At 43.3% G+C, this 27,055-nt stretch overlaps 1 protein-coding gene across 4 annotated transcripts in view; it reads right to left on the bottom strand.

Annotated features, from left to right (window-relative positions):
- Positions 1 to 228: 228 nt before the first annotated feature.
- Positions 229 to 27,055, bottom strand: part of tnikb (TRAF2 and NCK interacting kinase b) — a 61,848-nt gene continuing 35,021 nt past the window's right edge. Inside the window, exons 16-32 of one of the 4 annotated variants that reach the window (XM_063484289.1) lie at positions 22,593 to 22,709; positions 19,237 to 19,343; positions 19,027 to 19,142; positions 17,885 to 17,961; positions 17,661 to 17,684; positions 14,194 to 14,375; positions 12,920 to 13,034; positions 12,105 to 12,245; positions 11,120 to 11,228; positions 10,386 to 10,562; positions 10,148 to 10,291; positions 9,863 to 9,997; positions 9,599 to 9,699; positions 9,264 to 9,413; positions 7,554 to 7,713; positions 3,944 to 4,083; positions 229 to 3,859 (exon numbers count right to left, since the gene is read on the bottom strand). In XM_063484289.1, coding sequence (XP_063340359.1) covers positions 3,776 to 3,859; positions 3,944 to 4,083; positions 7,554 to 7,713; positions 9,264 to 9,413; positions 9,599 to 9,699; positions 9,863 to 9,997; positions 10,148 to 10,291; positions 10,386 to 10,562; positions 11,120 to 11,228; positions 12,105 to 12,245; positions 12,920 to 13,034; positions 14,194 to 14,375; positions 17,661 to 17,684; positions 17,885 to 17,961; positions 19,027 to 19,142; positions 19,237 to 19,343; positions 22,593 to 22,709 — 2,079 coding nt within the window. In that variant the 3' untranslated portion in view covers positions 229 to 3,775. The remainder of the gene's footprint in view (positions 3,860 to 3,943; positions 4,084 to 7,553; positions 7,714 to 9,263; positions 9,414 to 9,598; positions 9,700 to 9,862; positions 9,998 to 10,147; positions 10,292 to 10,385; positions 10,563 to 11,119; positions 11,229 to 12,104; positions 12,246 to 12,919; positions 13,035 to 14,193; positions 14,376 to 17,660; positions 17,685 to 17,884; positions 17,962 to 19,026; positions 19,143 to 19,236; positions 19,344 to 22,592; positions 22,710 to 27,055) is intronic. The other 3 variants (XM_063484292.1, XM_063484291.1, XM_063484290.1) reach the window with 3 other exon arrangements.

Raw genomic sequence — 27,055 nt, 5'->3', positions numbered from 1 at the left:
GTTTGTGAATCTGTGCTGCAGCCTGTAGAAACACTGGGAATAAAACAAATGAGTGTTTTTCCTATTAGGTCTTGTACTGGCTACTCCAGTCCAGTCTTTATCTCACTCAAACATAGCAGGCTAGATTCATTAAAACACCTAATATGACCACAAATATTTGGACAGTTTCTATTGGCCAGAAGCTGCCGTGTGACTCAGGTATGAATAAAGAGAGCGGGTCAGGTGTGGTTGCTGTACAAGGAGAGGACATTTATTGTAGAATTCCCAACACCACAGATGCGTGTTACCAGGTCGAGGTTGTCTTTTGATTGATTCCAGTGATTCAGACGGGGTGAAAACTCACATGCATGTCACACACCTGTGTGCACACCTGTGCACACACCTGCTCACCTCCATGCACGCGCACACACACGCACTCACGCACACTCAGAGGCTAACAATCGTACATATGTTCACAGTCTTGATACGTACAAAAATTGAAATACAAATACAAATAATACCACAATAAAAACATCGTACTGTTTGATTTTTTTTTTTAGAAATCCTTATAGCTATGTTCTCTATTCTGTAGAAAGACAACTATGCTTTAATAAGTGAACATCATTTTTTTGTCTTTCTCTAAAATGATCCGTAGGATATCATCATCATAACGAAAATTCTTACAGTATATATCTCTTTTTTTTAATCTATGGTTTCTCAAGCTGACCCTGCCTCCTGACCTTTATTCACAGGGTGCTGCTAACATCCTGCACATGTAAAAGGCTTCAGCTGGCCTTAACGCGCCGTCGCTCGCCCCCTCCGCCATCTCTTTTAAAAACAGCAAAAGAAGATCAAGTAAAGGATGGAGCAGCTTCCTTCTACAAACACAAGCGCGTACAGTCAGCAAAGGCTTAACTCCCACCTTCAAGAAGACGCTCCTGCTCGCTCTTTACCAGCTGCACTCTGGAAATGATCATGAACATAAAAACTTTAATGGTAAACGTGTGATCCTCCAGTGTGCAGTTCAGTAGATAAAAGCCCAGCTGTTGTTTCCAGCTCAGAGATTTAGGGTACACAGTCAGACGTCCCCCGCCCCACCGCGTATTGCCTCAAATTTACAACTCATAACAAGTAACGACGGGTAAAAAACATGAATGCCATCATGCAAAAACTAAATAAAGGCAAATGAACTATGGAGAGAAAAATCCAAACTAAACTTTTGAGTACAGTCCCCCTAAAGCGTAGACAGATTTACAAAAGGATGAGCCAAAAAAGAAAAGAAAGGATAAAAAGCTAGACTGTCATTATTTTCTTTGTCTGTCCTTAACATCAAAGTGAGTATTTACACGAGTGCACACAGAGCAGCGTGGACAGACAAGAGTAAAAACTTCCAGAAGGTGGCGCCTACTCTACAGCTCAGTTCTTCCTGTGAGAAAATGACGGAAATATTTTTGTTATTGTGTTGCTGTTGCAGCAATGGTAAATATCTACAACCTCCCTCCCCCTGCTGGGAACAAACCGGGACAAAGCAGCCGGCTGTGCAGCAGCTCCGCGACACTCGCTGCTCGTCTGAACTATTTTAGCCTCCAACGGGGAAGAACAGCAGCAGCATCAGTGTTCACACTGTGAGAAACGCCGTCTGCACGGCCTCGTGGTTTCCTGCTGGAACAAAGAGCTACATCGGTCTGAGACAGAACATCTAACCGCCATCAAACTGCCATTGTTATCGCCGTGACAACAAGCAGCTTATCCACACTAAGCCTGGGTGTTTTAAAATTTCAACACACACATTTGTTGGTTTTTGGAAGCACCGATTCAGCTTCTTCCAGTTCCCATATAATACATAGCTTTGGCTTTGCAGGTTTGGATATCTGCAGATAGCGATGGATTCCAGTGTTAAATTCATAACATGTATTGGCCACTGTGAGGAAGAGCCTTCATGTTTGAGTCTTTCCTCCATAAAGATGACATCTGACGTCCTCCCCAGTATCCTTAACGACGAGTTCTGACACCTCAATAATACCAATAAACATGTGGTTTGATACCATTGAAAAGGTTCTGGGTTTTTTCAAGGGTAGCTCTAGTAAGCTGTATAGGCAGAAGCCACAGTGATGCACACCCAGTGGTTTTGTTCTCGACGTAGGCCTGAAATATGACAGAAGCTGCTCAGATAACAGAGATAACATGCATCCAAGGGGGACAGCGTTAGGGCAACCTCAGGCTCGACTCAGACTTTGCTCTCTTCGGTTCATAGAACGTGTACTGAATGGGTATGGATTAGTAAAAAAATAAAAATTATTACTAATAAGCTCAGTGTGAGCGTCTATTTTGCACTCGGCCATCATTTCTCATTTCAGCACAGTCTCATAACAAAACATGAAAGTCGTGACAAGGCAAACTGTTTTTGTCATGTTCATGGACACGAACTGTCAGGTTATTTTTATGGGCCCAGACTGATGAAAATAAAGGTTAAAAAAGGGGTTAGATTTGTCACCACAAAACTGTAGATAGATTTGTAACTGATTAATAGAAAGCTTTGAGACTGTGTTAGTCATTTAACCTCCTAAGACCCAAACTCTTCCACGGCATGCATTTTTAATTTCTCTTTGATATTTGGGCTGATTGGGTCCTGATGAATATAAAAACAAAGAATTACCAGATTTTTTTTTTACCTGATTTTTGTTTCTAAGAAAAATGAGAGCCACATATGAGGATATTTGTTTAAAATTTCGATAGAACAGTGGCAGTATAATGTCCTCGTAAGTGGATATCAGGCCCTTGTAGAGCAAATAACCCACATATGGGATGACCACATATGTGGACGCCAGGTCCTAGGAGGTTAAGGTCACACTAATTCTCTTTCCACTGCGTCATTCAGATCTCTTCCTCTGCTTTCGAGAAACTAACAAAACAATTTCTCTCTGAGGATTTTTTAAGTTCTTCTAAAGCCTGAAATTTTTTATTTGAAAGATTCTGCAAAAATGTTAAACGATTCGCTTTTGGCTATAAATAAGTCTTTGTCACGATGTCTGTTCTTTTAACACTACCTTAAATAAATGCCATCTGTGCGCACCCCTCTCACCTCTTACTGAGTCAAATGTGCATCGAGACAAAGGAAGGCGATTATTTTCGAGGGACTAGTTTGTCTCGGCAGAAACTTAAAGGCAGCCAGAAACCACGTTGTGTGCAGGTGACAAAAAATTCTTACGATTGTCAACGTTTATTTGGTGGCGCTCAAATCCACAAAACTCTCAGTTTCAGCAGGCTTAGTGTGGACGTTCATGCTTCTAACCTAATTCAATCACAGTATAAGAAGCAGTACCAGCTTTCACTGTAACACGCCAAACCACCTGCCGCTGTGCCCGCAGTGTGAACACTGCTGTAATGTAAAGTCACTGATGTGCTACACTTGGAACCTCTCTGCAGCTCCCCACTCAATCGAACGGGGAGGTCGAAGGCTACTCGGCATGTCCACATCAGCCGTTGGCCTGCAGGGGAGGAGGAGGCGTCGTCCGCCGACAGCACGAGGAGTCACCTTTGCTCAGCAGGCAGTGACACCATCCGCGGGGGCCCTGTAGTGCCCCCTGCAGCTGGAGGGGGGTGTGTGTGGGGTGGGCACACTCCTGCAGTTTTCTCCTGATGCTCAATTGTCCGTTCAGCAGCAGATTATCCACAAACACACACACGCACACACATTTACACACACATACGCCGTCCTCCTGTCATCCCTCCATCCCTCAGCGGCCAATGTTCAGGGTGAAGAAGACGAGGGTTGCGGGTCCAAGAGGTGGAAGGGTTACCAGTTCATCATGGAGCTTCTGTTGAGGGTCATGAAGAAGACTTGACTGCTGCCTCCAGAACGCACCGAGGCGAAGAAGACCTGCAGGGAGAGAGCAGCACGTCATACAGGTGTGTTTTAGGTGTGGCGCCTTCGCTCGTGCGCACTGTGTGTGCACAGACTCACTTTGTCGTTTCTCTCCGTCAGGAACTTCAGTCGCTGAGCTCGCTTGTGCATGAAAACTCCGTCGAGGTGTCCCGTCTCCACGGACCGGATCTCAATGGCCTTCTCTCCCCAGCCCATGATCTGGTTGGAGTGGATGTAGGCTGCAGGTGGAGGAAAGGGTGCACACGCACACACACACACACACACACACACACACACACACACACACACACACACACACACACACACACACACACACACACACACACACACACACACACAGAAGGGGATTGGACAGGAGAAGACTCAGCACCAGTCTCACACCCAGGCCAGTCACACCTCGAGGCCTCCTCCGCCTCACTTCCGGGAGATTATTGCAGCAGTTTCTGATGGATGTGAACGATCAGCGTTCAGAGAGACGCGTCACAGGCCTGCTGGCTGTCTGGCAAACCTCGTCGCTTTGATTTAAAGCAGTTATCTGAGCTGCCACATTGCACCTGGCTGTCCGGCAGCAGTATCTTTACAGCTTTTAAGGGCAAAGTCAGCCAATCAGAAAACTGTAAGAGCAGGACCCAGTTTAACCTAGTTGCAGGACTAGGGAACACTGTGAAACGTGAGTCCGCAGGGTGGAGGCCAGTAAATGATGACAGCTGCCAATCTGTGCACAGCCGTGGCCTTTTAAAAGGAACATTCCCCTAAAATGATGGTGAAGTCTCAAGAAGGTTTAGCGGGACATGTTTGTTTGTGATGTGCACTACAGCGGGAAAGTTCAGGATCACTTAGAAATCTCCTTATTTCTGCTGTGTGAGTGAGTTTTCTCTGCTTTATTCTGTTAATGCTGCCTCTCTCAGACCAGGGCGCTCTCAGAGAAAATGAACCTTAATCTCAAGAGTTTCACTTGCTGGTTGAATAAGGGTTAAAAAAAAAGATAAAGAGATAAATATTTAAGCCCCAGAAGTTTCACCTTCTTTTTTAAATCATAAGAAGAAGTTTGATTTCATAGATTTTATTGTGTTACTTAATTTCTGATAAAAGTGAAAAATTGTAAATGGCCTGTATTTGTATAGCACTTTACTTAGTCCCTAAGGACCCCAAAGCATCATCCACCCATTCACACACTGGTGATGGCAAGCTACGTTGTAGCCACAGCCGCCCTGGGGCGCACTGACAGAGGCGAGGCTGCCGGACACTGGCGCCACCGGGCCCTCTGACCACCACCAGTAGGCAACTGGTGAAGTGCCTTTCCCAAGGACACAACGACGGAGACTGTCGGAGCCGGGGCTCAAACCAGCAACCTTCCGATTACAAGCTGAACTGCCAACTCTTGAGCCACAATCGCCCCAGAAGATCATAATTATAAACCTATATATACCTTTCTACCAGTTTATTTTTATTTTTTTACATTTATTTGTTCACTTATTTTGTTATTTTCCCCTCATAGTGGATGTGTGTAACAATGTATGAGGAAAAACTTAAATTATCACTCAAATGTACCCTCTTCCTGTTCACGCCCCAAATGGCCTTAAATCACATGACCACATGCCCAGCCCATCCTCACTGCTGCTCCATTGGTGTATAAATATACAGGATGGAGCTGATTGGGTGTAAATTTTTTCTCTCTACTCTATTACATATGTTACTTGCATGCTGTGTGCAGTATTGTTCTTGATCAGGCTGATGAAGGTTAATTAATAAATGTTGCTGGAGTTCTGACCTCTTTAGATCTTTGTTCTTTTTCACGCACTTTCACAGTGCAGTGAAGGTGTGCCAGAAGTTTCTATTCCATTTATATTAATGCAGGGAAAGTCCCTAAACTACAAGCTCAGGAAAAGTGGCACTAATAGATTTTTTGAGATCTTTTCTTTTATTAGAAGTTATTAAAACCGTGTTCAGGCCCGGTCCACCTGGTCACCCAGGGTCAGTGCAGCTTTGGTTTCTTGGTGCTTCTTTTTATTCTCATGTGGGAGAAAAGAAAAAAAAGGGTCCCACATACGGAGGATCAGGATCGATTGGGTGCTCATAAGCGCAGCGTTTGTGGAGAATTAAATAAGTCGGGCATTTAAGTTTTTATGGGGTGGGGGAGGGGTCGAAGCCGGGCTTGGCTGTGAGAAAATCTGGTCTGACAGTTAAATACACAAAAACATGTTAACAGGAGACGATGTCCACACAGAAAATGTGACACGTAAGCAACAGTGCTCCAGGACAGAGACACAGTCACACACGTGTTTTTGTCATTCAGGGTTAAGCACAGAGAAATCTGTAAGAGTGAGGATGAGCGGAGACACACACCAGCTTTGACTGACTTGGATCGTAAGATTCAAGATCCACCCCTCATGCTCGGCTGCGCTCTGATGGACTCACGGTACTTCTAAATAATAGATGAATTTAGATGTGCTGCCCTCGCATTGATCTCATGCAGAGCTTTCATCTCGTTGCTTTGCTGCTGGATCTCACAAACGTTTTGTCTGGACCGGGTTACTGCAGAGCTCGAGCAATCAAGGATGAAAGGAAGAGCGGATGAGAAAGTGCCTTTTGAAATGTTTCACGGTCAACAATGAGACACAACAAGAGGACAGAAGTTAACACAGCAGACACACGACACAAACTCAATTCACAAAGAAGAACGAGCAGAAAGTAAAAGACTTGTGTGAGCTGGGAGTGAGGAAGGCAAAGATCTGCCGTTATCAGCTCATGCAGCCGCTGGATGTTCAACACTTAACGTTAAAGGGATACATCGAGGTTTTGGGATGTCATACATTTGGTCAACTTACCCCTCGTGTGATGAGAACACTGACACTAAACTCTCCATGATACTGACGTGTGTGTGTTGCTACAGCTTGCCTGTTTTTAAGGATTTGCAGACACATCAAGTTTGATGGAATTCCCCAAGGTCAGTGCTGGATGTGTGAGAATGTGACCACTGAATCATTTTGTCTACATTTAACTAAATATTTTACTTTAAGTCCTGATCAGTTGCTCGGGTTGCAAAGAGAAGTCAAAATGCAATGAAGTCTTTGTGAAAATGGCCCTCACTCTCCCCTAATCCAAATCTCAATCCTGGTTTCATGTCTTGCTGAATAAAACTTAGTGTTCATTTAGCGAATTTTGGACCTTATATAAGAAAATAAACCAGGTATGCTTCAGGGTGGCCACACTATGTGTTAACTAAAGCGCATGCAGAGTATATTTGTAATATAAAGAGTTTAATTATGATTATTTTTTGTAAAAGTTCAAATCAATAAAGTCATTCCCTCTGAGCCAGCACGGTTTTCTAAATCTTGTGCTGATTTTAAAATAAACTGACTTAAATTTTCTCACATGGTAAAGACATAGAAAGAGGTAACGGAGGCGATGGAGAGACTTTTGTTCTCATCAGCTTACTGCTTTAAGTTGTCCAACTCCCCAAAACCTGCTGTTTCCCTTTAAGCAGGTAATGAAACAGGTGAGTGAGACGACAGTCTGGGCTTCTTGTTTAAAGGTGAAAGCAAAAGGCAAGAAAAGGCAGGCGTGTTGCTTTGAGCGGAGAAGGGGTGTGGTAGATAGTGAGGGTGAAAGATGATCTGCTGAGACCGCTTATAAGAGGTCAGAGGTCAGTGGGGTCAGGGAAAAGCGAGCTGATTGGTTGACGTACCGACGGAGGTGGGCATCTCGCCCCACTGCAGCACCACGTCTTTGGTGATGCGTCCGTAGGTGTTGACGTAGACGCCCTCGTCCTCGTAGCACAGCAGCATCTCCATGCCGTCCGTCTTGGGCAGAACCACGATGGCGTGCGGGGTCACCTGACCCTGAATCTGCCAGGACGACAGACGGGAGGGGGGGTGTTGAATGGGGTGGGGGCAGGGGTGTTAGGAGCTGGACCCCTCTAACATCCCCCCTTCCCCACCCTGAGAGAGAAGAAACTGCTGCAACAATAAAGCCTCCCGCTCCTCAGCCACGCAATTGCCATGGAAACAGACACGAGCACAGCGTGATTCATGACTGCCAAAAGCAATGAGAGGCGGTTGCTGTGGTTACCGTCTCCTTCGCCCGTCCATCTCTGACTGTAACCAAACCGGGGTTAAAGGAGGACACCGATTCACCCTCTGCCTGGCTTTCATTCATCCTCTGGATTCAAACACCAGTTCATTCACTAATAAACTCACTCATTCGCTCATTCATCTGCTAATTCACTCACTCGCTGAAACATTTCCCTTCTCATCTGTGACTTACAGCCTCTCCTCTTCATACATTCCTTTGTTCTCTTCATGACTTCTGTTCTGGGACTGTCACACATTCACCATTTCATTTGATCTGCTATTAGCTCATTCATCCTCTCACATTTCCTCACACGTTCACTCCTTAAATCACAGTCTGGCTCATTTTAAACATGCAGTCAAACACAGTTATATATAAATTACACATATGCAGTCATTTTTACAGCACATTGATTCATTCAGTTTGATTTACTGTAACCACAGCTGCTATTTGTCTAACCTTGGCCTAACGGGAACATTTGAATGAATTATGAGGACGTGTCCCCACAGTGCCACGCACCAGCTTTAACAACAACAAAAGCCAAACTTAACCTTAATGTAACCTAAAATTAACTTTTAATACTTTTTGGGGTAAAGTCAGAAAACCTTTATAACATTTTATATGGAATTACCAATTTAATTCCCTGTAACCACTGAAATTGAAGTTATGGCTCTTTCCTATTTCTTTTACATTGGGTTTTATTATATTATGGGGACATGTTCCCCGAAGGAAGGCAGGTCCCTGTACGTGCACAATAGAGGTTCACAGCTGTTTTCAGAGGGCGTACTGTTGTGAAACCGCGTACATCCATAGTAGGAGTATTGCTTTTGTGGTGGGAAAGCTTTACACCAGGGGTGGGCAACTCCAGGGCCGGTGTCCTGCAGGTTTTAGATGTGTCCTTGATCCAACACAGCTGATTTAAATGGCTGAGTTACCTCAGCATGTCATGAAGTTCTCCAGAGGCCTGGTAATGACCTAATTTGATTCAGGTGTGTTGACCCAGGGTGATATCTAAAACCTGCAGGACACCGGCCCTCGAGGCCTGGAGTTGGACACCCCTGCCTTACAAAGTGATTTAAATTGTGAAGAATTGTCCCTGAAGACAAGCAGCACCCTCAGTTTATTAATACCAGCACACACACATACACTGCCTCAGCCTAAACCTAACCCAAGCCTAACTTTACCCTGAGCTAAAACCAAGTCTTTACTCTAGAAATTACTGATTTACTTTGTGGAGACCTGTCCTAGTAAGCAAGGCGGGTCCCCACACTGTATTAATACAAGCACACACACACACACACACACACACACACACACACACACTTACATGTGAGGGGATGTAGATGTCGTAGGGATTTCCAGAATCCACATCAATTACATGGAAGCCAACACTAGAGCCATAGATGACCTTTAACCTCTGCCCTTCCTCTACAGTCAGGTCCACCAGCTGGGGGCGATGCTGCAGGTCAGTGAAAGACTGGCAGACAGAGAAAAAAAGAAGATTGACTGAGGTTCAGTCATGCATTAAAACAGCTGGATATAACTTTGTGAATCAGGCGTGTGCTATTTCCTCCCTAGTTGCAGAGGACAAATAAAATAAAGAAATACAAAGAAATCAGTATCATGCACTTTTCCAAATATCACAAGCCTTAGCTTGATTACCTTGAAAGCCATAAACTTGTGGTAAGGTTTAGGTGCCCAGGCATAGATCTCAACTGAGTTCTTCAGAGCAATCACCAAGAATTTAATCCTCTCGTACTTCACTGCAGAAATAAAGACACATTTTAATGTTAATTTAAAAAGAAATCTCAGGATTTTCAGCTAAAAAGGATTTTAATTCAACATAAGATATAATAGATATTAATTGCGAGTTTGTTAGTGAACAGGTTCATGTCCTCACGTCTCCCATAAATGATCTGAACGTACCGACTTTGTAATGCACGCAGCCCTCCAGGTCCCCGACTGTAATCCAACCCTGTTTCTTCTCCACTTCAGGGTCATTGTGTAATATCCTGTTCCTCAGCCAGGACAGGTAGTAAACCCGCAGCTTGTTCTTCTTCCCTATTTTGGGGGAAAATTCAGAATTCAAATGAAATGATAATTCATTTCCTATATGGAACAATCATAAATTAAATGGTGTCTGCGTCTTTGTGAGTTTAACCCATCAACTGTGATTCTGTGATGTGGCATTTGGTGAAATCAGCTGCCAACCTGAGATGGTGACCAGGACGTTGAGTCCCTCCAGGACGTCCATCTGTTGGAAGCGCCTTCGATTGATCAGGTTGTAAACTTTGCCTTGACCACTTCGATCCAGCAGCATCAGGCCGTTCTCCGTTCCCACCAGCAGGTTCACTCCTGCCCAAAACACACACATGCTTCCTTTTTACCGCCTCTGTATCTGCACGGGACTCAAATTATCACGAGGCTGTTGCTGACGTGACAGTTTTACCCCAGAGAGCCGCACAGAGGATCTCCGAGTTGAAGCGTTTCTTGTATTTACGGATCTCGGGCGTGTCGCTGTGCGGCCTGATGTTAGTGGGGTTGACGTTGACCACGGAGATCTTGCGGGCCTCGTTGAGCCTCGCCTGCTCCTGCTCATGCTTCAGCAACTCATCAGCAAACAGCGCTGCAGCACAAAGTACAACAAAATACATCTTATCTGGAGCTGCCCCATCCCTGAGACATAAATACAATATTTTACACTATTTTTTCATTTTATGCTACTAATGTATTGGATTCTATTATTTTAATAATTATAAATTAGACTATATATATCTATATATCTATATATATATATCTATATATAGATATATGTGTGTGTGTGTGTGTGTGTGTGTGTGTATCAATGCAGGTGTGTATATATCTGTGCTGGTGTGGCTCTGGAACCATCCCCAGAGAGCAGCAACACCCCGCCAGAATGGAAATACTGGCAATCAATAACAACAGATATAAACATGATTAAGTCAAGCTGTCATGATGTGGGTTGCAAAGCAGCTTGCAGATGCATAGCTACTATAGGGGGGGCTAAAGAAACTTTAACCTGAGATTTTCGGGTTAGAAGCATCAGCAGCACTAACACTCTATTTGACTTTTCAGAGGGTAAAAACAGTTTGCTGTGAGGCTGCATTTACTGTAAGCCACCTGCTCATGTGACTGATGCTTTAAATTAGAAGAGAAGCCTACCTGAGGCTGAGGTTTTATCATCTTCGTCGGTCGGGGAGGTCCCGTACACCCTCGGATCAACAAATGGCGTGAAGGAGGCCTTGGAGCCTCCGCTGCCTCCCATGCCAAACTGCAAGCCACAGAAACACAGACTTTACAGTCCAACACGTGTTTGTCAAACATTTACCATGTACAACAAAAAATCTGTATAAAAAAACTGGGATCAAAATATAGGAAACACAAAGATTTTTCTATGAAGTGTCACAAAATATAAATCGGTCCTCATCAGTGTTTCCTTTATTTTGTCAGAGACCTGCATCAGGTGTTCAGAAAAAGGAAAGGGGTTACTTCCTGGATCAGAGGCTGGAAAACTGAGCGAGGGAGGAACAAACAAAGAAGGATCAAACGAGTAGAGCAAGGAAGGTTGAATGAAACAGGACAGGGCAGGAAATTAAAGGTGCCACTTTTATCTGTTCACATATAAAACTTTTTGGGGGCATCTCACCGTGTTAGATTTGACATTGAGTTCTCTCTTCTTTGAAATCAATTCAGTTTCATTCCTATAGCTCCAATTCACAACAACAGTCACCTTAAGGCAAAGACCCTTTCGTACAGCGTCACTGGCAAAGGATCGAAGTGAAGGATCACTGAGATCCGCTCATCGGAAGCATAAGGAGGCAAAACTGAGTGGCCTAAATATATGAGCAGTGTTGAAATCGTTCCAGATGTGCACAAGAAGATGATCTTGTACAAGCGCTCGGTTTTGTGGCCAATCCTCTGCAACTACATACGGCACCTTTTATTAATTTAGTCCATAAGCTTCAATAATCTCAGCCTTAAATGTGGCTGCTGGTAATTTCCCACCCTGATAAAGCAGCAGACAGCTGGTTGGTGATGGGGAGTGTGGGCAGGTGTCGGGGCGAGCAGGGTTGAGGTTTGTCAGGATACGGGGAGGTTTAGGGTGGAGAGGATTTCAGGGCCGATATCTGGGTGCTGCTCCACCTACTTGGACCCCACAGGCATCCCCTGGAGAGACCAGGGGGGAGGTGCTTTGCTGCACCAAATCGGGGAGATTGGCGCTGCCATAGAACAGTTTGCCGGGGAAACCGTTGCTGGCGGTTGAGCTCCGCCTCCGTTCCCTGTGTTTCTGGAAAAAGAGAGAGAGGGGCGGGCTACTGTGCAGTGAGGCTGTTTGACAGGTCAGGTGATGGAGGGAGGCTGGACCCATGCAGGTGTGTTTGTTTCAGTGTTATTTTTAAACTGGGGAGGGTGGGCACCCTCCTCACACGTGTTATCAGGTCTGTGTTTCTACCACACTTGGCCTTTAACACACACATACACTGTGGTGAGTCTCTTAGATTGTTTTCTCCAAAACCTTCAGCGGAGTTCAAAGATTATTTGAATAATAAACAGAAATGGATATGCAATAGTTCTGTTAATCAGTCAGTTATTTACCTCTAAATTATGCTTTCAGGTCCAGCTCACTGGGCCTAGTGCAGAGGCACAGGTTCAGCTTCGCTTTGGGCCATTTGCTGTGCGTTTTCCCCTTACACTCTCCTACCTTTCCTGTCTACACTCAAACTGTCCTTTCACAATAAAAGCCCAAAGGCATATTCTAAACAAACTGTTTAAATCAGTTTGTTTTGTAAAGCTGATTTTGAATCATATCTGAGATTTGAGGGCAAACTGTGGAAACAGACCACGATCACTGCCCTCTACTCAGTAAAAAAGCAACAAATCTGGTGCAGAGATGATGAGTGTCAGTTTCTGTGCAGTCAGTGCAGCTTCAGTCAAAGGTCAAAGGTTAAAACGGAGACTCACCTCACGCATCACTAGGGTGCTGTCCTGGGAGCTGTTTGCATACGTGTCCTCGTTGGTGTCGTTGTGCTCTCCCGCTGTGCCGAAGGACTCGTTGGTGCTCTGACTCGCAGCGGGCCTGAAAAACAGATTTTTATCATCTTTTAATAACTTTTTTAAAATGTTTTTTTTTAAACAGACGCTTCTGACTTTAAAATAAGAGCTTAACAATTTGAACAGATCCTTCTCCTGGGTTATATATGTGATAACGGCGTGTAGAGAAACAAGTAAGAAGTACAAAAAACCCACTCAATACTGCATGAATACTGTATATATATCATCTTGTGCAAGAGGGGTTTGAAGCCTCTTCTTAACACCCTTAGCTGTTGTTTCACAGTGAAACATAGAAAAGGAAGGTTTGCCAGATGAATGATGAGTGTAGCACAGAGCTGCAGACTTTGACAAAGCTGAGCTTCGAAAACAAGGGAAAAACACAAAAGTTGCCTCTTAACTGCAAAATAAGTATTGGCCAAATGTTTGTGTAAGCAAACCGTCCTCCGAGCTGCACTAATAGCGCTGTGCATCATTAGCCGATGTGCATCCTCCCGCGTAACCCTCATAATGACCAAAATTTATAAAATGGACTTAATGGTTTGTTCAATATGACCTGAAATGGGTGACTGAGCCCATAAACACACCTGGAAAATGTTGTTTTTCTTTTTTTGCATTCAGAAGAGTCGCCTCCTGGTGGCTATTATTAGAAAGAATCCAGACTTAAGGCACTTCCTGTTGGCTTTCTGTTATTTCCTGTTTTATTTTGTAAATTCTTAGTCTGCTCACACTGCTGTTAGTGTTCCCTCCTTTGTGATTAAATGCCTCGCCCTAACTGGCATCATCTTTGTTGTGTTTCACACCTGCTTCCTATTAGCCAATCACAACCTGCCTCTAACCACTTGCTCCATTGTTGTCCTTTTTAACTGTGAAATTTTTTCCTGCGTGTTTGAATTCTTTTTGTACTTCTCCTTTTGTCTGCGCCTTATTTTATGGCACACTGACTGATTCCCTTTGACCTCACCCAAAGATTAAACCTTTGTGTTTCCTGCAGTTGGATCCTCAGCGCCTGAGCTACATCCGTCCTTTGCAAAAACCATTTTATTAAAAAATGATTAAGAAACATTTCTTACAGGTGTTTTTTTCAGTCTCCATGCTCAGACCTAAACGTTAGCTGGTATGGTCTATGGTCGTGCTCTTCGTTGGTTTAGATGCAAAGCTATTCCTGAATTATCACCATCACTCACATGATGCGTGGGATATCACTGACAGCCACAGATCCATCGTTAGCCCCGCCCTCTCCCTCCTCATCCTCGCTGCTGTGGGACTCCTCACTGGACGACGAGTAGTCAGTCACTTTGACCGGCGGGCGGCTGGTTTCCTCGCCCTGCCGCAGCTCTCTAAGCTCTTTGGCCAGAGCCGTCAGATCCTGCAGGAAGACAAATTCAAAAGTGACTCAACACATTTATTTTCTTCATTTCTTTAAGTCAGTAGTGTGCAGGTCCAAAATGATCATGCAATAACTGCAGGTCTGGCTGCTGTGGCGACCCTCGTGAATAAGAGAGGAGCCAAAAGTATCTTCAACACAAGTGTGACCATTTTATAACGCGCCTATTTTTGTCTTTAATATGCAGAGTTTATCTTCTTATATATCCGGCGTGTGGCTTCTTGGATGGTTTAAATATCATAAATGAAAGGAATTCGGTCCATCTATGAAAGTCTTTTGTAGCTTAAATATCACATCTAAAAAGCTCTGCTAAGATGTTCCAACACCACAAAAGCACAACTCTCAGGTGTGAAGACAGATTTGCATTTCATTAAATTTTAGATTAATATCACACTGAAAATAAAGTGTTTAATTAGTCGAGTAAGAGCGTTGATGACGGAAAAGTAATTTGGCAGCAAAAGCAATTTTAATTTTAAACGATATTTCAGAATTCACTCGCTCGACACCAGAGACCAGACGAACTATACAAGTTGTCTGAGAGAAAGATTCACAACAAATTCAAGGCAGGAAACATTTTTACAATAAAAAAAAAATCACAGTAATATAAATATACAGCGATCAAATAGATGAAACAAAGCTGATCTATATCTGACCTGAGGCGACGTTTCCTTAAATCAATCATTTAAGGAAAATTCATTTTTACACAAAAATCTGACAGTCTGTGCTGCAAAGTTTGATGTGGAACAAAGTGAAACATGCTATCACAAACATCTCTCATCATCCTGGATTATGCTCCCCCCCCCCAATGACAAAGACATTTGGTAACATAAAGGTTTGCATTAGACACAATAAAAAAACTGCATGTCTGATATTCCTTATTTTTTGCAATCCTGGAATGCTTCAGTGACTCTCGCAGCTCTCCTGCCTCTTTGCAGCGCTGCAGCGGCTCAGAAGCAAAGGGCAGGAAGCAAATGTGTTTTTGGTTTTTGTGCCACCATGCAAGCCGTTAGCGAGTCCGTCGAGAGGAGGGCAGCGAGCAGGAGGACGGTGAAGTGAGAGAAGGAGGATGCACCATGCCTCAAAGTGGGAGGTCAAAGTTCAGCAGACTTGAGCCTCTGTGATATTTTACAGCGAGCAGCCAGGTACATGCACCCTGACGCCTCATCCAGCTTCTGTGCACTGCCTCTGCTCCAAACACGTCACAGCAAAATCAATTTAAACAAGTTAGAAATGTTTGGCGATGGTTTGAAAAGCAGCGGATATCCTGTCTTTACAGCTGAGATGCTCTTTGCAACATTTTCCTGTTGTGAAGTTTAATACGACAGTAAATGTTTCTCTCTGGATCACATGAATAACCAAAAGCAACAAATCAGCTGAAGCTTCTCCTGTAAGACCTTAATGCATTAAACCTTCACATGAGAACTCTGTGCAGCACTGCAGTTTCACTGTGAGCCTCACACACCATGTACGGAGTGTAAAGGAGGAAAATGTATTATTGGAAATTTAAAACAACCCATAAAATACAAAAAAATAATACACTCATAAATATACAGATAATATATTTATTATCTGTATATTAAATATATATTAAATAATGAATAATTTTATAAATTAGGATGATTATAAAATCCATAATAATTTACTACAAAATAATAAAGTTGCTAAAAAAATAAGTAATAAAGTAGTCATATAAATAAAGTAAACAAAAAATACTTTAGATTAATTGTAATTTTACACATAAAAATAAGGACTATAAAATATAAATAGCATTCTAAAAAGAATACTATAAATATAAAATATTAATATAAATAAATATTGAAATGAAGAAAATGTAAAAACAGACAAAACAAACTAAAATATCAGACATTATCAATATAAATATAATAAATATAGAATGTCTTTGGCTATTATTAGAAATGTAATAAGGTGAATATAAACATTTCATTTAAATTACTAGGAACTAAATTCAAATGATTAAAAGACCAAAAGTATTTGACTCTGCACTCTGTCAGTAAGAATGATTTGAGCTGTGATTATTTGAACTTTGAATCATCCTCCGATCCTGATCCTGCGAACGAATCAGGAGCCAGAGACTCAGCAAAACAACTACATGTAAATATCTTCAGTTCACAGCAGGAAAACGTGCACGTGAGCGGTTGGTAGGAAGTGGACCGAGTGAGGGGCGGCTTTGGTGGGGCATGGGGGGAGGGGGGTCTTACCAACTCCTCCTGGAGAGAAATGATAAAAACGAAGAAAAGGGAGGGGGGGGGGCACATGTGGAAATGACACATGAGAGCTGAGATGATAACAGGAAGCATGTTCTTCATAGAACAGTGAGAGGAGAGGAAGACGAGAGTCCTACAGCAACTGATCACCCATCGAATTCTACTTCCTCTGTGACACGACAGGAAAACACGAGAAAAGATGACGCAAAATATTCGGGTTTTCCTCCAAATATTATTCATAATTATAACTTATTAAATCCAGACCGAGTCTCTTTGGTAGGAAACAGAAGGGAATGTTTTCAGACACATTTTCCAAAAGTAAGAACATTTTTATTGGAAAACAGTAACTTTGGTTTAAAATCAGGATTTTTTAAGACCTTATATTTTGAAACTGATTGAGAATAATTTCAGAAAGAGAAGTTTAGAAATATATGAAAAACTTGGATGATTTTAATAAAGCTTTAAATCTTTTTTGAAATAGGAGAGACGTTTTCTTCTTTTAAAGTTTCAGGAAGTGAAGGAATTTTGGAAAATAAGATATTTCTTGAGAACTTTCTTTGAAAACAAAGACCTTAAATACAAATATAACTTATTTGGTATGAAAACCTGATAATGAATTTAAAAAAGCAGCATGAATCGATGATATATACATGAGAACAAGTGGAAAGTTGGTGAAAATTAAAGTTTATTCTAAGAAACTTCAAAGCGTTTGGAGACAGTTTTTCTAACTGTTTTTTATTCATTCAAAGCGAAAATTCACAGCAAGAAACTAAAAATCAAAGACTTTGCTGGAGGGCTTCTCAGCGAGGAGCATTTACGGCTTTTCAACTTTTCCAGCTCTCATTATTATCTGGGCCGAAGCCTGTGTTAATGTGAGTGAAAAAAAAAATCACAAGCCGAGCATGATTTTATTCTGAAAGAATCGCACAGGTAACATCGGGAGTTTAATTCAGAACGTATGTGAGGGTGCCTGTGCGGTGAGGTGATGAGAGAGAGGGTGACGTGTGAGACAGAGCGATGAAGGAGGAGAAACATCACTAACCTCGTCTACAGCTTTCTTATAGCTCTGACGGACGATGGAGGAGGGATGGAGGACAGGAAGAGGTTAGTTCAGAGAGAAGAGTCAGTCAGGCTTTCACCGCATGTTTATTTAATGAGTATTCTTAATCTTACGGGGGTTTGTGGCACTGCCACACACAGACGGAGAGCTGCAGGAGTGTGTGTGTGTTTGTGTGGGTGTGTGTGTTATACACAGTGTGTACTCACTGCAGGCCTGCTGGGTCGGGTTATCTCTCTGTTGTCGTCTTTGGCGTCGTGGCCTTCAGTCTTAGAGGCTGAATTACCTAAAACCCAAACACAGGAGGATGTTTTTCATAAAACAGCAGAGCTTGCAAAAATTGGGGAAGACAGAACTCTAAGAAAGAATTCTAAGAAGCAATTTAAAGGCACTTTTTGTAATTACCCTTTACAAATATCTCCACTAGGGGGCAGCATTTCACCAGTGGGTTTGGTGAGCCTTCCAAAATCCAAAATTATCAACTGAGCGTAAAAAAAATCAACTGCTATGACTTTACGTCCAAAACGTCTGTGCATAGGGAAATATAAGGGGAGGTTAGACTTTAACGCAATACCAATTTGTACCTCAAGGTGGTGCAGCAAGTCAGTGTGACCTTTATTTAATCAGGTTGGTCATTATGAACACATTGACCAGGTACTTTTTAGTACCTACTCTGCCGAGGTTCCAAGTGATCCAAGGCAAAAATGTGACGTCAACAGACTGCAAGCCACCGATTGCTGGTCAGTGGCGTCACTCGATGAGTCATGAGAACGTCTCGCTCACGAAATCAAAACGGACATTTCTGAAACCTGGCAATGAGTGAAAAGGCCACAAAAACCAACACCGTGATCCTTGAGTGTGACTAAAAGCCTCCGACCGAGCAGCAGGTATATCATTGTCTCGACATCCATTTTTGTTGTAGCGTTCATGTCACATACTAATTATGTGACAGGACGCTCGGACACGTTACTATAACCAGGACCACGCACACTGGGTGATACTCCACTGTAATGGAAAATGAGGCGAGGCGAGTTGTACCACCTTGAGTCGCGTTGAGCGATGTCGAGTACTAATGAAAAAAATTAAAACTTGTTAAGGAAACAAGTTCAATAAGCATGAAATATTAACGAAAATGAGACATCAAAATATCTAAAAACATCTCAACACCTGGTAAAACGCTGCCCCCTGGTGGTGAGAGTTTACGCAAAAAAGTTTCAGAGGGTAATTACAAAAAGTACCTTTACTCTGAGAAAGACCTTCAAAGGCCTGCTTGAGCGCTCAGACTGGGTTTCGTGGGTTCAGGTCAGGTTTTTGCGAGGTCACAGACAAACAGGTGACTGCGCGGACTCACCTCGCTCATTGGAGCCTCCCTGAGAGCTGGGGGTGCTGGAGCTGGAGGAGCTGCCGCTGCTTGTTCTCTTCAGGGGAGTGTCCAAGTACATGTCAGGCCTCCGCAGGTCAGGGTTGCTACAGTAACACAAACACAGCGTTGCCTCAGACATGACTGTGAACAAATACCCACACCCACATTTCCACCGGTCGACATCGGAGCTGCGCATACCTGGCCCGTATGAGGTGAGCGCCGGCCCGCGGGCCGAGGCCTGGCCCATTTCCAGGAGAGTTCTTCCTGACCAAAGCCGGAGAGATGGAGGTCGTCCTCTGAGGAACCTGGAAACACAAAACAGCAGCAGGTTTTAACATCTGTCCGGAAGCAACAGGTTAAAAGCTGACGTTTTAAAACATCAGAGAGTTTAAGTACAAAACTGAGAGCTGCAAAGGCATTCTTTAATTCACAAAATTTACTCAAAAAGGATGCAAAAATGAGCAGAATTTTAGTCTGGTAATTACAATTTTAATCAGGGTGATGGGGACAGACTGTCCTTTATCCATTACAAAGTCTGTTTGTCTTAGTCTTTAGGTTTTAGAGCAGTTACTGACATAATTTGGGTGTTTATATAAGAAAAACATTTAACAGAATTATGCTTTGCTGAGCAGCTTTAACTAAAGCTCATTTCACTGGGATGAAGGATATTTGCAGCACATAAAACAAGACTAAAGAGCAGTGCTCTGAAACCCAGCTTTGCATTTAATCTGAACACAATTAATGTGAAGCTAAATACACAACACAATCATTTTAAACACCCTGAGGGCAACAAATCACAAATTTCTGGTAGAAATTTCTGGTAGAAATTTGTGATTTCTACCAGAGTAAGTTCTTTTTTCAAATAGATCATGTTGAACTAATGATAAACTAAATGATAAATACTATCAGAAAACACTCAAAAAATCAAAAAGTAAAGAGAAACTCAGAAAAAGAAAAAACAGAAAAGAAAACAGAAAAAGGTAAAATCAGACTTTAAAGAAAAGCAAACTCAGCACACATGGATAAAAACACTCTGGCGGTGGCATGCAGAGACCTTAGGGGGCATGTCGTCGTCCTGCCGCAGCCAGGAGCTGCGGTCCAGTTTGTCGAGGGGGGGCGCCAGGCGGGACAGGGGCGGGGGAGGAGGGGTGTCAGAGGTGGGGTCAGAGTTCTGCCGGGGCATGGGAGGCCGGGAGGGGGAGGGCAACGCCGAGGAGGAGGACACGCCGTGGGGGTCGTACAGGGACTGGGAGCCTGACAAGCCATGACTCTTCACCTGTACCAGGTGGGCCATCTGAACACACACACACACACACACACGCAGGCAGGAAACAGGCAAAGTGGAGGGGAGAGAGCAGGATCAGGACAGAGTGATTAGGAGGGAAGTCAAGAGGAAACAATACAGGAGGAGTGATGCAGAGGAAGGAATGATGAGGTCACGGAGGAGGGGAAACACTCCTCGCGGTGCACTGTGTGTGTGTGTGTGAGTGTGTGTGTGAGTGTGTGTGAGTGAGTGTGTGTGAGTGTGTGTGTGTGTGAGTGTGTGTGTGTACGGGTTCGTACTATCCTGGTGGGGACCAAAATCTGACTTTTACTATCCTGGTGGGGACTTTCTGCACCGTGGGGACCAAAATCCAGGTCCCCTCGGGGTTGAAAGCAATTTTCACACTCAAAATGCGGTTTTACTGTCAGGGTTACAATTAGGTTATGGTTAGGTTTATGGTAAGGGTTAGGGTTAGGCATTCATTTTTAATGGTTAGGGTTAGGGTAAGGGGCTAGGGAAAGCATTATGTCAATGGGATGTCCCCACGAGGATAGCAAACCAGACATGTGTGTGTGTGTGAGTGTGTGAGTGAGTGTGTGTGTGAGTGTGTGTGTTTTGTTCTTCAGTTCAGTCACTCTGACAAGAAGATATTTTCTCTAACAACCCAGCAAACAAACGGCGCCTCCTGCTGGTGAAGCGCAGCAGAGTTCCGCCCAAACCCAGGAGTTTGTCCATGTTTCATGATGTCATACAAACAGGTGCATCAAACCTGCAGGACACAGCTCCTACCAGAGTTTTACTGAAACTACTCCCCACAGACCGGCTTTACTTGAGCACTCGGGCAAAGACGGAAGGATGCCAAGGAAAAGTCTGGCATGTTTACATATTGCATACTTCTATTACCATCCACTGTTCCCATAACATAAACAGACCCCACCCAGTTTGAGGGGGTGACATCTATAAACTGCTGAAAACTCCTCAGACAACCTGAGACCCAGAACCAAACTTACTGTTATTGATAAGTAACCCTGCCATGAGACTAACACAGTGACTGGATTTCTGTCTGTTTGTTTGCATCTGTACTCCATCACATTTGAAATCAAACAGTGATTCCAGTGCAGGCTTCCAGATTTCACGACGCTTTTATTATTACAACATTTCATGCACCAGTTTTCTTCACTGTATTTATTTCTGATCAAACACTCTCATTATTTTAATCTTGATACCTGCTGCCAGCTGGAGGGTCACTCCAACCAGAGCCCCAGAGGGTGGAGAGCCGCTACGCCGAGCTCACTCGTGCTGCAGATCAGAAAAGACTACAGACGGTGCAGCTGGACCTCCACCACAGCATGAGAGACTTGCTGTAGGGATGGTGATATTGCAAAGATACATAACTTTCAACTCAAATACTCACAAAGGAGAAACTCGCAATAACTGCTCATCCTGATCCTCCTCCTGTTCTTCATCTATACAATCAAAAGCCGTCACAAAGCTTTGCACACTTTCTACCACAATGCTGCGTCACCGCCTGCCGACACCGCTCCATCACACCCGACAATCTCCTTATTAATCTTTCTCTCACTCTAGCTCCTCTCAGACACTTAATCCCATTCACATAAGCCTCTCCTGCACTAATGAGGCCACTCTGCTCATGTTCAAAAGAGCTCGGAGTTTCATTTCAGCTTCTTCGCCTTTGATGAAACCAAAAACCACGTCTGTCCGTGACGATCAGATGCATCGACGACACGGAATGACCTCGCTGGCTCCAACACACGCCGATCTTTGAATTCATCACGTTAAAATGCACTCATGGGCATCTGTGACGGTTCCACAGAAGTGTGTTGGGTTTGTGTCTGCATGTGCGTGCATGTCCAGGACACGCACAGGCTTCATTCTCTGCAAATATTTTATTTACAGATTTCTTTGTGACAAATAACTGAGAGACATTATTCAGTGAAGAAAGCAGCAAGGTTTCAAAAATAAGAGTGAGGGGCCTGAACACTCGTTAGCTGATCACGAAGGAGCTCTTCTCACTGATTGATTAAAAAAGAAAAAAGAAAAAGCTAAAATGAGTTCAACTAAACTAAACTGACATCCTGTGGACACGATACTGAAGCTACCAGAGAAGACATAACCTCATAACCACAACATCCACAGTCCTGAATGTAATTCTCTCTTCCTGTTTCAGAGACGGGCCAGTTGGTGAGTCACAGAGAACCAGTGAATTCACCGTGCACCGTACCAACGTACATATCACACTCAGACAAACACACAAACACAGGTCACACACCTGTGGCTCCATGGAGCGGTGCATGGGCGGAGTCCGGGCCTGCTGGATGCCCCCGCTGCTGAAGGACTCAGAGCGTGGCGGCAGGGTTGGGTCTGAGATCCGGTTGGAGACTTTATGCTGCAATGCAGGAGAAGAGGTTCAGCTTGTAATGTTCCTACACACACACACATACACACGTGTGTCCACCTGGCAGTGCATCCATGATGAAAGTGTCCTCTAAGCTGTGTGTGTCTGTTCACATGTTTTGGTTTTAAAGCTGATTTGACTGATTTCTTCTTCTAGGAGTTTACAGAAGTTTTCCTGTAGCTCGTTACCAAGTCTGAGACATTTAGTTCCAGTTTTGTTCCTCAGGTAGAAACGAATAATTGTTTTGGGAGGTTAAACTGTGATTCTGCTGAAATCAGAGGAAACAGCTCGTTCTGTGCAGAGCTAAATGGATTCGTTTAAAAATGACATCTATTTACTGCATGCTGCTTTTAATGCTCGAAAGATGCAGAAAATGAAGCTGGCTTCACCACAACATTTTAAAATTATAACACAATCTCTTTGTAGGAGCTCTATAGATAAAGCAACAGCAGAACCAGCCATGCACATTAGACACATGATAGTGAAATAAATCTCTTTGCTGCACAGTGTTATTAACCTGCTAAAGCAGCAGATTTATTGTTTACAGCTCAATATTGTTTATTGTTTGTGTGCATTTCTGCTACATCAGTGTCACTGATGAGTGTCACTAGCAGCAGATACAGTCTGTTGCAGAATAACAGGAAATCAGGCTCCAAGAAATAATTCACTTCTTAAAAGCAACATTTAGATGAACTTTGGTGAAGACTTTTTCTAAAGTAAGTGATACACACTTATTCATATTTACATAGATATCACATTGTTCTGCTCCCAACAGGAAGATGTTTTAGTTCATGTCAAACTGTAAATGAAAACCGGAAGTATCGGAATTAATGAAGCGTTTGATAGATATGAAATAAAAACAGGCGTCATTAAAAGATAACGGCTGTTCTTGTATTTCACGTGTGGCTAAACCAACATCTGGAGGTCTGGAGGTAGACGGAAAATTAACTCTTTGTATTTGGATCTTACTGTATTTGGATTTTTTTAAACAAACAAATTGATTCATCTAGAAAATCAGTATGTTGGCCTTTACTGTACTTATTACATTTATTATATACTTAACTATTAACAATATGAAACACTGATTGGGAACATTATTACACATTAAGTATGTTTACTTTTAATTTCTTTGCTATATTTACATAATTAGATACAAATCCTGTATGAATTTGACCTGAAATGTGTTTTTTTACAGTGCAGTAAAGTGAAGTCTGTCTGAGGGCCTTTTCTCCCTCATTAGTTAAATAAAGAGCGAGCTCACATCTGATATCTTTCCCTCAGTTTTATATTCAGCTGCTGGTTATTGTGGCTGATGATTTCAGCTTGTAAGTCTACAGAAGAAGAAGTTATTTGTCTTCAGGTCAGATAAAAGTGACTTTTTAAAAGAAGTTGTTTTCTGTGTGAATTCAGCTGCTTCTCATTAAATTCTAAAACACTGCGTTCACTGTAAGTCTGCTCTTTGTTCCTCTACTGTCAGCTTAACAAACTATCACGTCTGATGGTTTTGAGCTGGCTGCACACGTCACCTGCGGCCCCTGATGAGGTGTACCTCGACAGGGTCGGTTCTCTCTAAACGGTGGTCATGTGTTTTTAGAGTGGAACATTGTGATGGAAACATTTGCTCTTCTGAAGCTCGAAGGGAAATCCTGGGAGGCCGAGATGAGGGTAGACCTATCTGCACACAGTGTGCTTTCCATGTTCAGCGTCCGCAGGGAGAATCACCGATATAGCTGCAGCTGTCCTACATCTGTCCACCAGCTGCCACCAGGGGGCAGGCCTGGAGCTCTGCCCTAAATGTGTGTCTGTCATGTGCTTTAAAGTGGCCCTAATTTATGGTTTGGACAAAATCAGCAGAGTTCACACATGAAACACTGATTTTATGAGCTCGTACCTTCTGTGGAAGAGTGTAAAAGGCAAATAAAACTGACGTTACAGAACAAATAACGACTTCAACAACCTGGAATTTAACATGAAGTTAATATGAAGCCTAGAAGAGGAAATCTGATTAAGTTAGTACATGTTAGAGATAAAATCACACCACAGCATGCAATAAAAGAGCAGCTCTCAGTCTGGGTGGCTTTAAACTCTTACCCGCTTTTATCCTCTTTATTGCTCTACATCATCAGATAAACTCAAATGACCTGTAAATATTATATAACAGCATGCACAGCACAGGTTTGAGAAGCACCAGAGTGAGAGCTGCTCTGGTTAGAGATCACCCTGCAGCACCAGCACAGCCAGTAGCCTGTAAAATGGAAACCGATGGTTAAAGTTAAGAGTTAGAAAGAAAAGTAAGAGGGCAGGTGTTACAGCGACCAAGTGTTTTTACAATTTAAATCCCAAAACAACAAAATATGTCATGTCAGCGATGCTGTTTGTGGAATCCAAATTTTAACTTGTATAAAAAACATTTAAAGGGTCTCTTCTGGAGTCACTGACCACCATGTAGTTGCAGCCCTGGAGCAGCTCTCTAATGGAAAATATGGGTTTTACTTGTGTTTCAGTGACATACACCTCTTCAGTATTCCAGATAACTAACAGGAATAGAAGGAAAATGAGATTTGCAGGTTCAAATCTTAGGATAAATACGCTTTTTTTTAAAAGAAATACACACTAGTAAAACTCTAGGCTCATCTGGTATCAACTAATGTCCTTGTTTTGCAGCAGAACTGCTTCAGTTATATCGTCTTCTTTATATTTCTTTGTTAGAGAGCGATTTAATACTTATCTCTGTACAAAAAGTTGGAGTTAATCCCAGTTTGTGCTGAACGTAAGAATGTTACAGTGTAGTAAAGGCCATCATGGGGCAGCTCCGAGGTACATCATAGATAAGCAGGTACACAGGTAAGCTGCAGGTATGCTACAACACAGGTGTATAGAAGCTACTCTGTAGGTTCGCTGTAGGCGTGCCATACACTTTGGCTAGGTTACCTAGGTTATTCCTTCGTCTACACCTACATATGCTGTATATGCCATAAGAATACATCAGTATGCTATATGTAACATCACTGCATGCCCTGTAAATGAGTGTGTCTGCAAACAGCATGGTGTCTGTGGAAACTCAACATTTTGAGCTAAAGTGGTTGAAAGTGCAGAGGTAGCCAATCAAAGAGGAGCTTAACCAACAGATCCAAGTGGTGAGAGGAGGTGAGAAATTAACAAGGGAGGAGTCCACATCATCCCAGAGTTACAGTTAGACAGTTCACCTGGTTAGAGGAGCTCTTATTAGAGATTAAAGAGAAATCATCCCAGCAGGAGGTTAATTAGGAAGCTGGACAGACGGCAAGATGAGGAAGCATCTGTTCCTCCTCCGACTAACCAAGCGGCTGGGGCTGCGGCCCCTGGAGTCAGCGTTCCTGTCGGGACTCCTGTCAAGGCTCCTCCGGGACCCCACAGGCTCAGAGTAGGCGGGCTCAGGGACGCAGGTGATGCGGATTCGAGGTGTGTGAATGTGATGTCTGGTGGGGCTGACGTGGACAGGGTAGGAGGGGGGGCGGGACCGAGGTTTGTACCCAGGGAGCTTGAGGAGCTCTTCAAAGTTGATGTCTTGCTTCTCCGTGAAGGAGTTATAGTTCTTTGGGGCGATGCGGGGGGAGTTGCTCTGAGCTCGACGCATCACCTGGAAGGCAAGGTGGGTGTTTAACGAGGAGAAGACGCACATGAGGACAGGAGGAGGACACTCGCTGGTTTTGGTGTCCAGAGGGAGAATTTTAAAAAGTGAGATCTGTGATCTGCATTCACATTTGTTTGATGAGAGGAATGTAAGCCATCTTTACAGAAACCCTCCAATAGAAAGAGTTTCACTCCAAAAGGCAGAAAAAATCTCACTAGCGACTCACAGTTTGACCTTTAACACGCCGAGCTCATCACACTGTTAGTGACGAACACGGATGACTCAAATCAATTTGGCTGCACGTCACTACACATCAAGCCTTTTTAAAATGAAACTCTTATTTTGGTAGTTTCTCTGCCTGTTTGTTGTCGCTCTGCTGTTTCACCTGGAAAATGAAAGAAATCAGAAAGTTGTCACTTTGAGGTTTATCGCAGACTCTTCTGCAGATCAGCTCCGATGATACCTGCAGGGTGGAAAACTCGAAGCGCGTCCTGAACAAACGCTCTGAGAGCGCACTGGCCTTTGATTCACACGACTCCGGCTCAGTTAGTGCTCCTATAAATGGAAACATCTGTTTGTGTGAGTCTGAGTGGAACCACAAGCTGCTCAGTGGGTAGAGTCTTGTTCCTGCTCCCACATATAAACCAGCCTTTTGTCTTTGCAGCAAAGCTTCACCTGAGTGTATGTGTGCACATTTGGATGCTAGCAGCGCCGCCTTTGAACC

The sequence above is a fragment of the Pelmatolapia mariae genome, linkage group LG9, assembly GCF_036321145.2.
Source record: "Pelmatolapia mariae isolate MD_Pm_ZW linkage group LG9, Pm_UMD_F_2, whole genome shotgun sequence".
NCBI classification, from domain to species: domain Eukaryota; kingdom Metazoa; phylum Chordata; class Actinopteri; order Cichliformes; family Cichlidae; genus Pelmatolapia; species Pelmatolapia mariae.
This window is presented reverse-complemented; position numbering and strand designations above follow the sequence as displayed.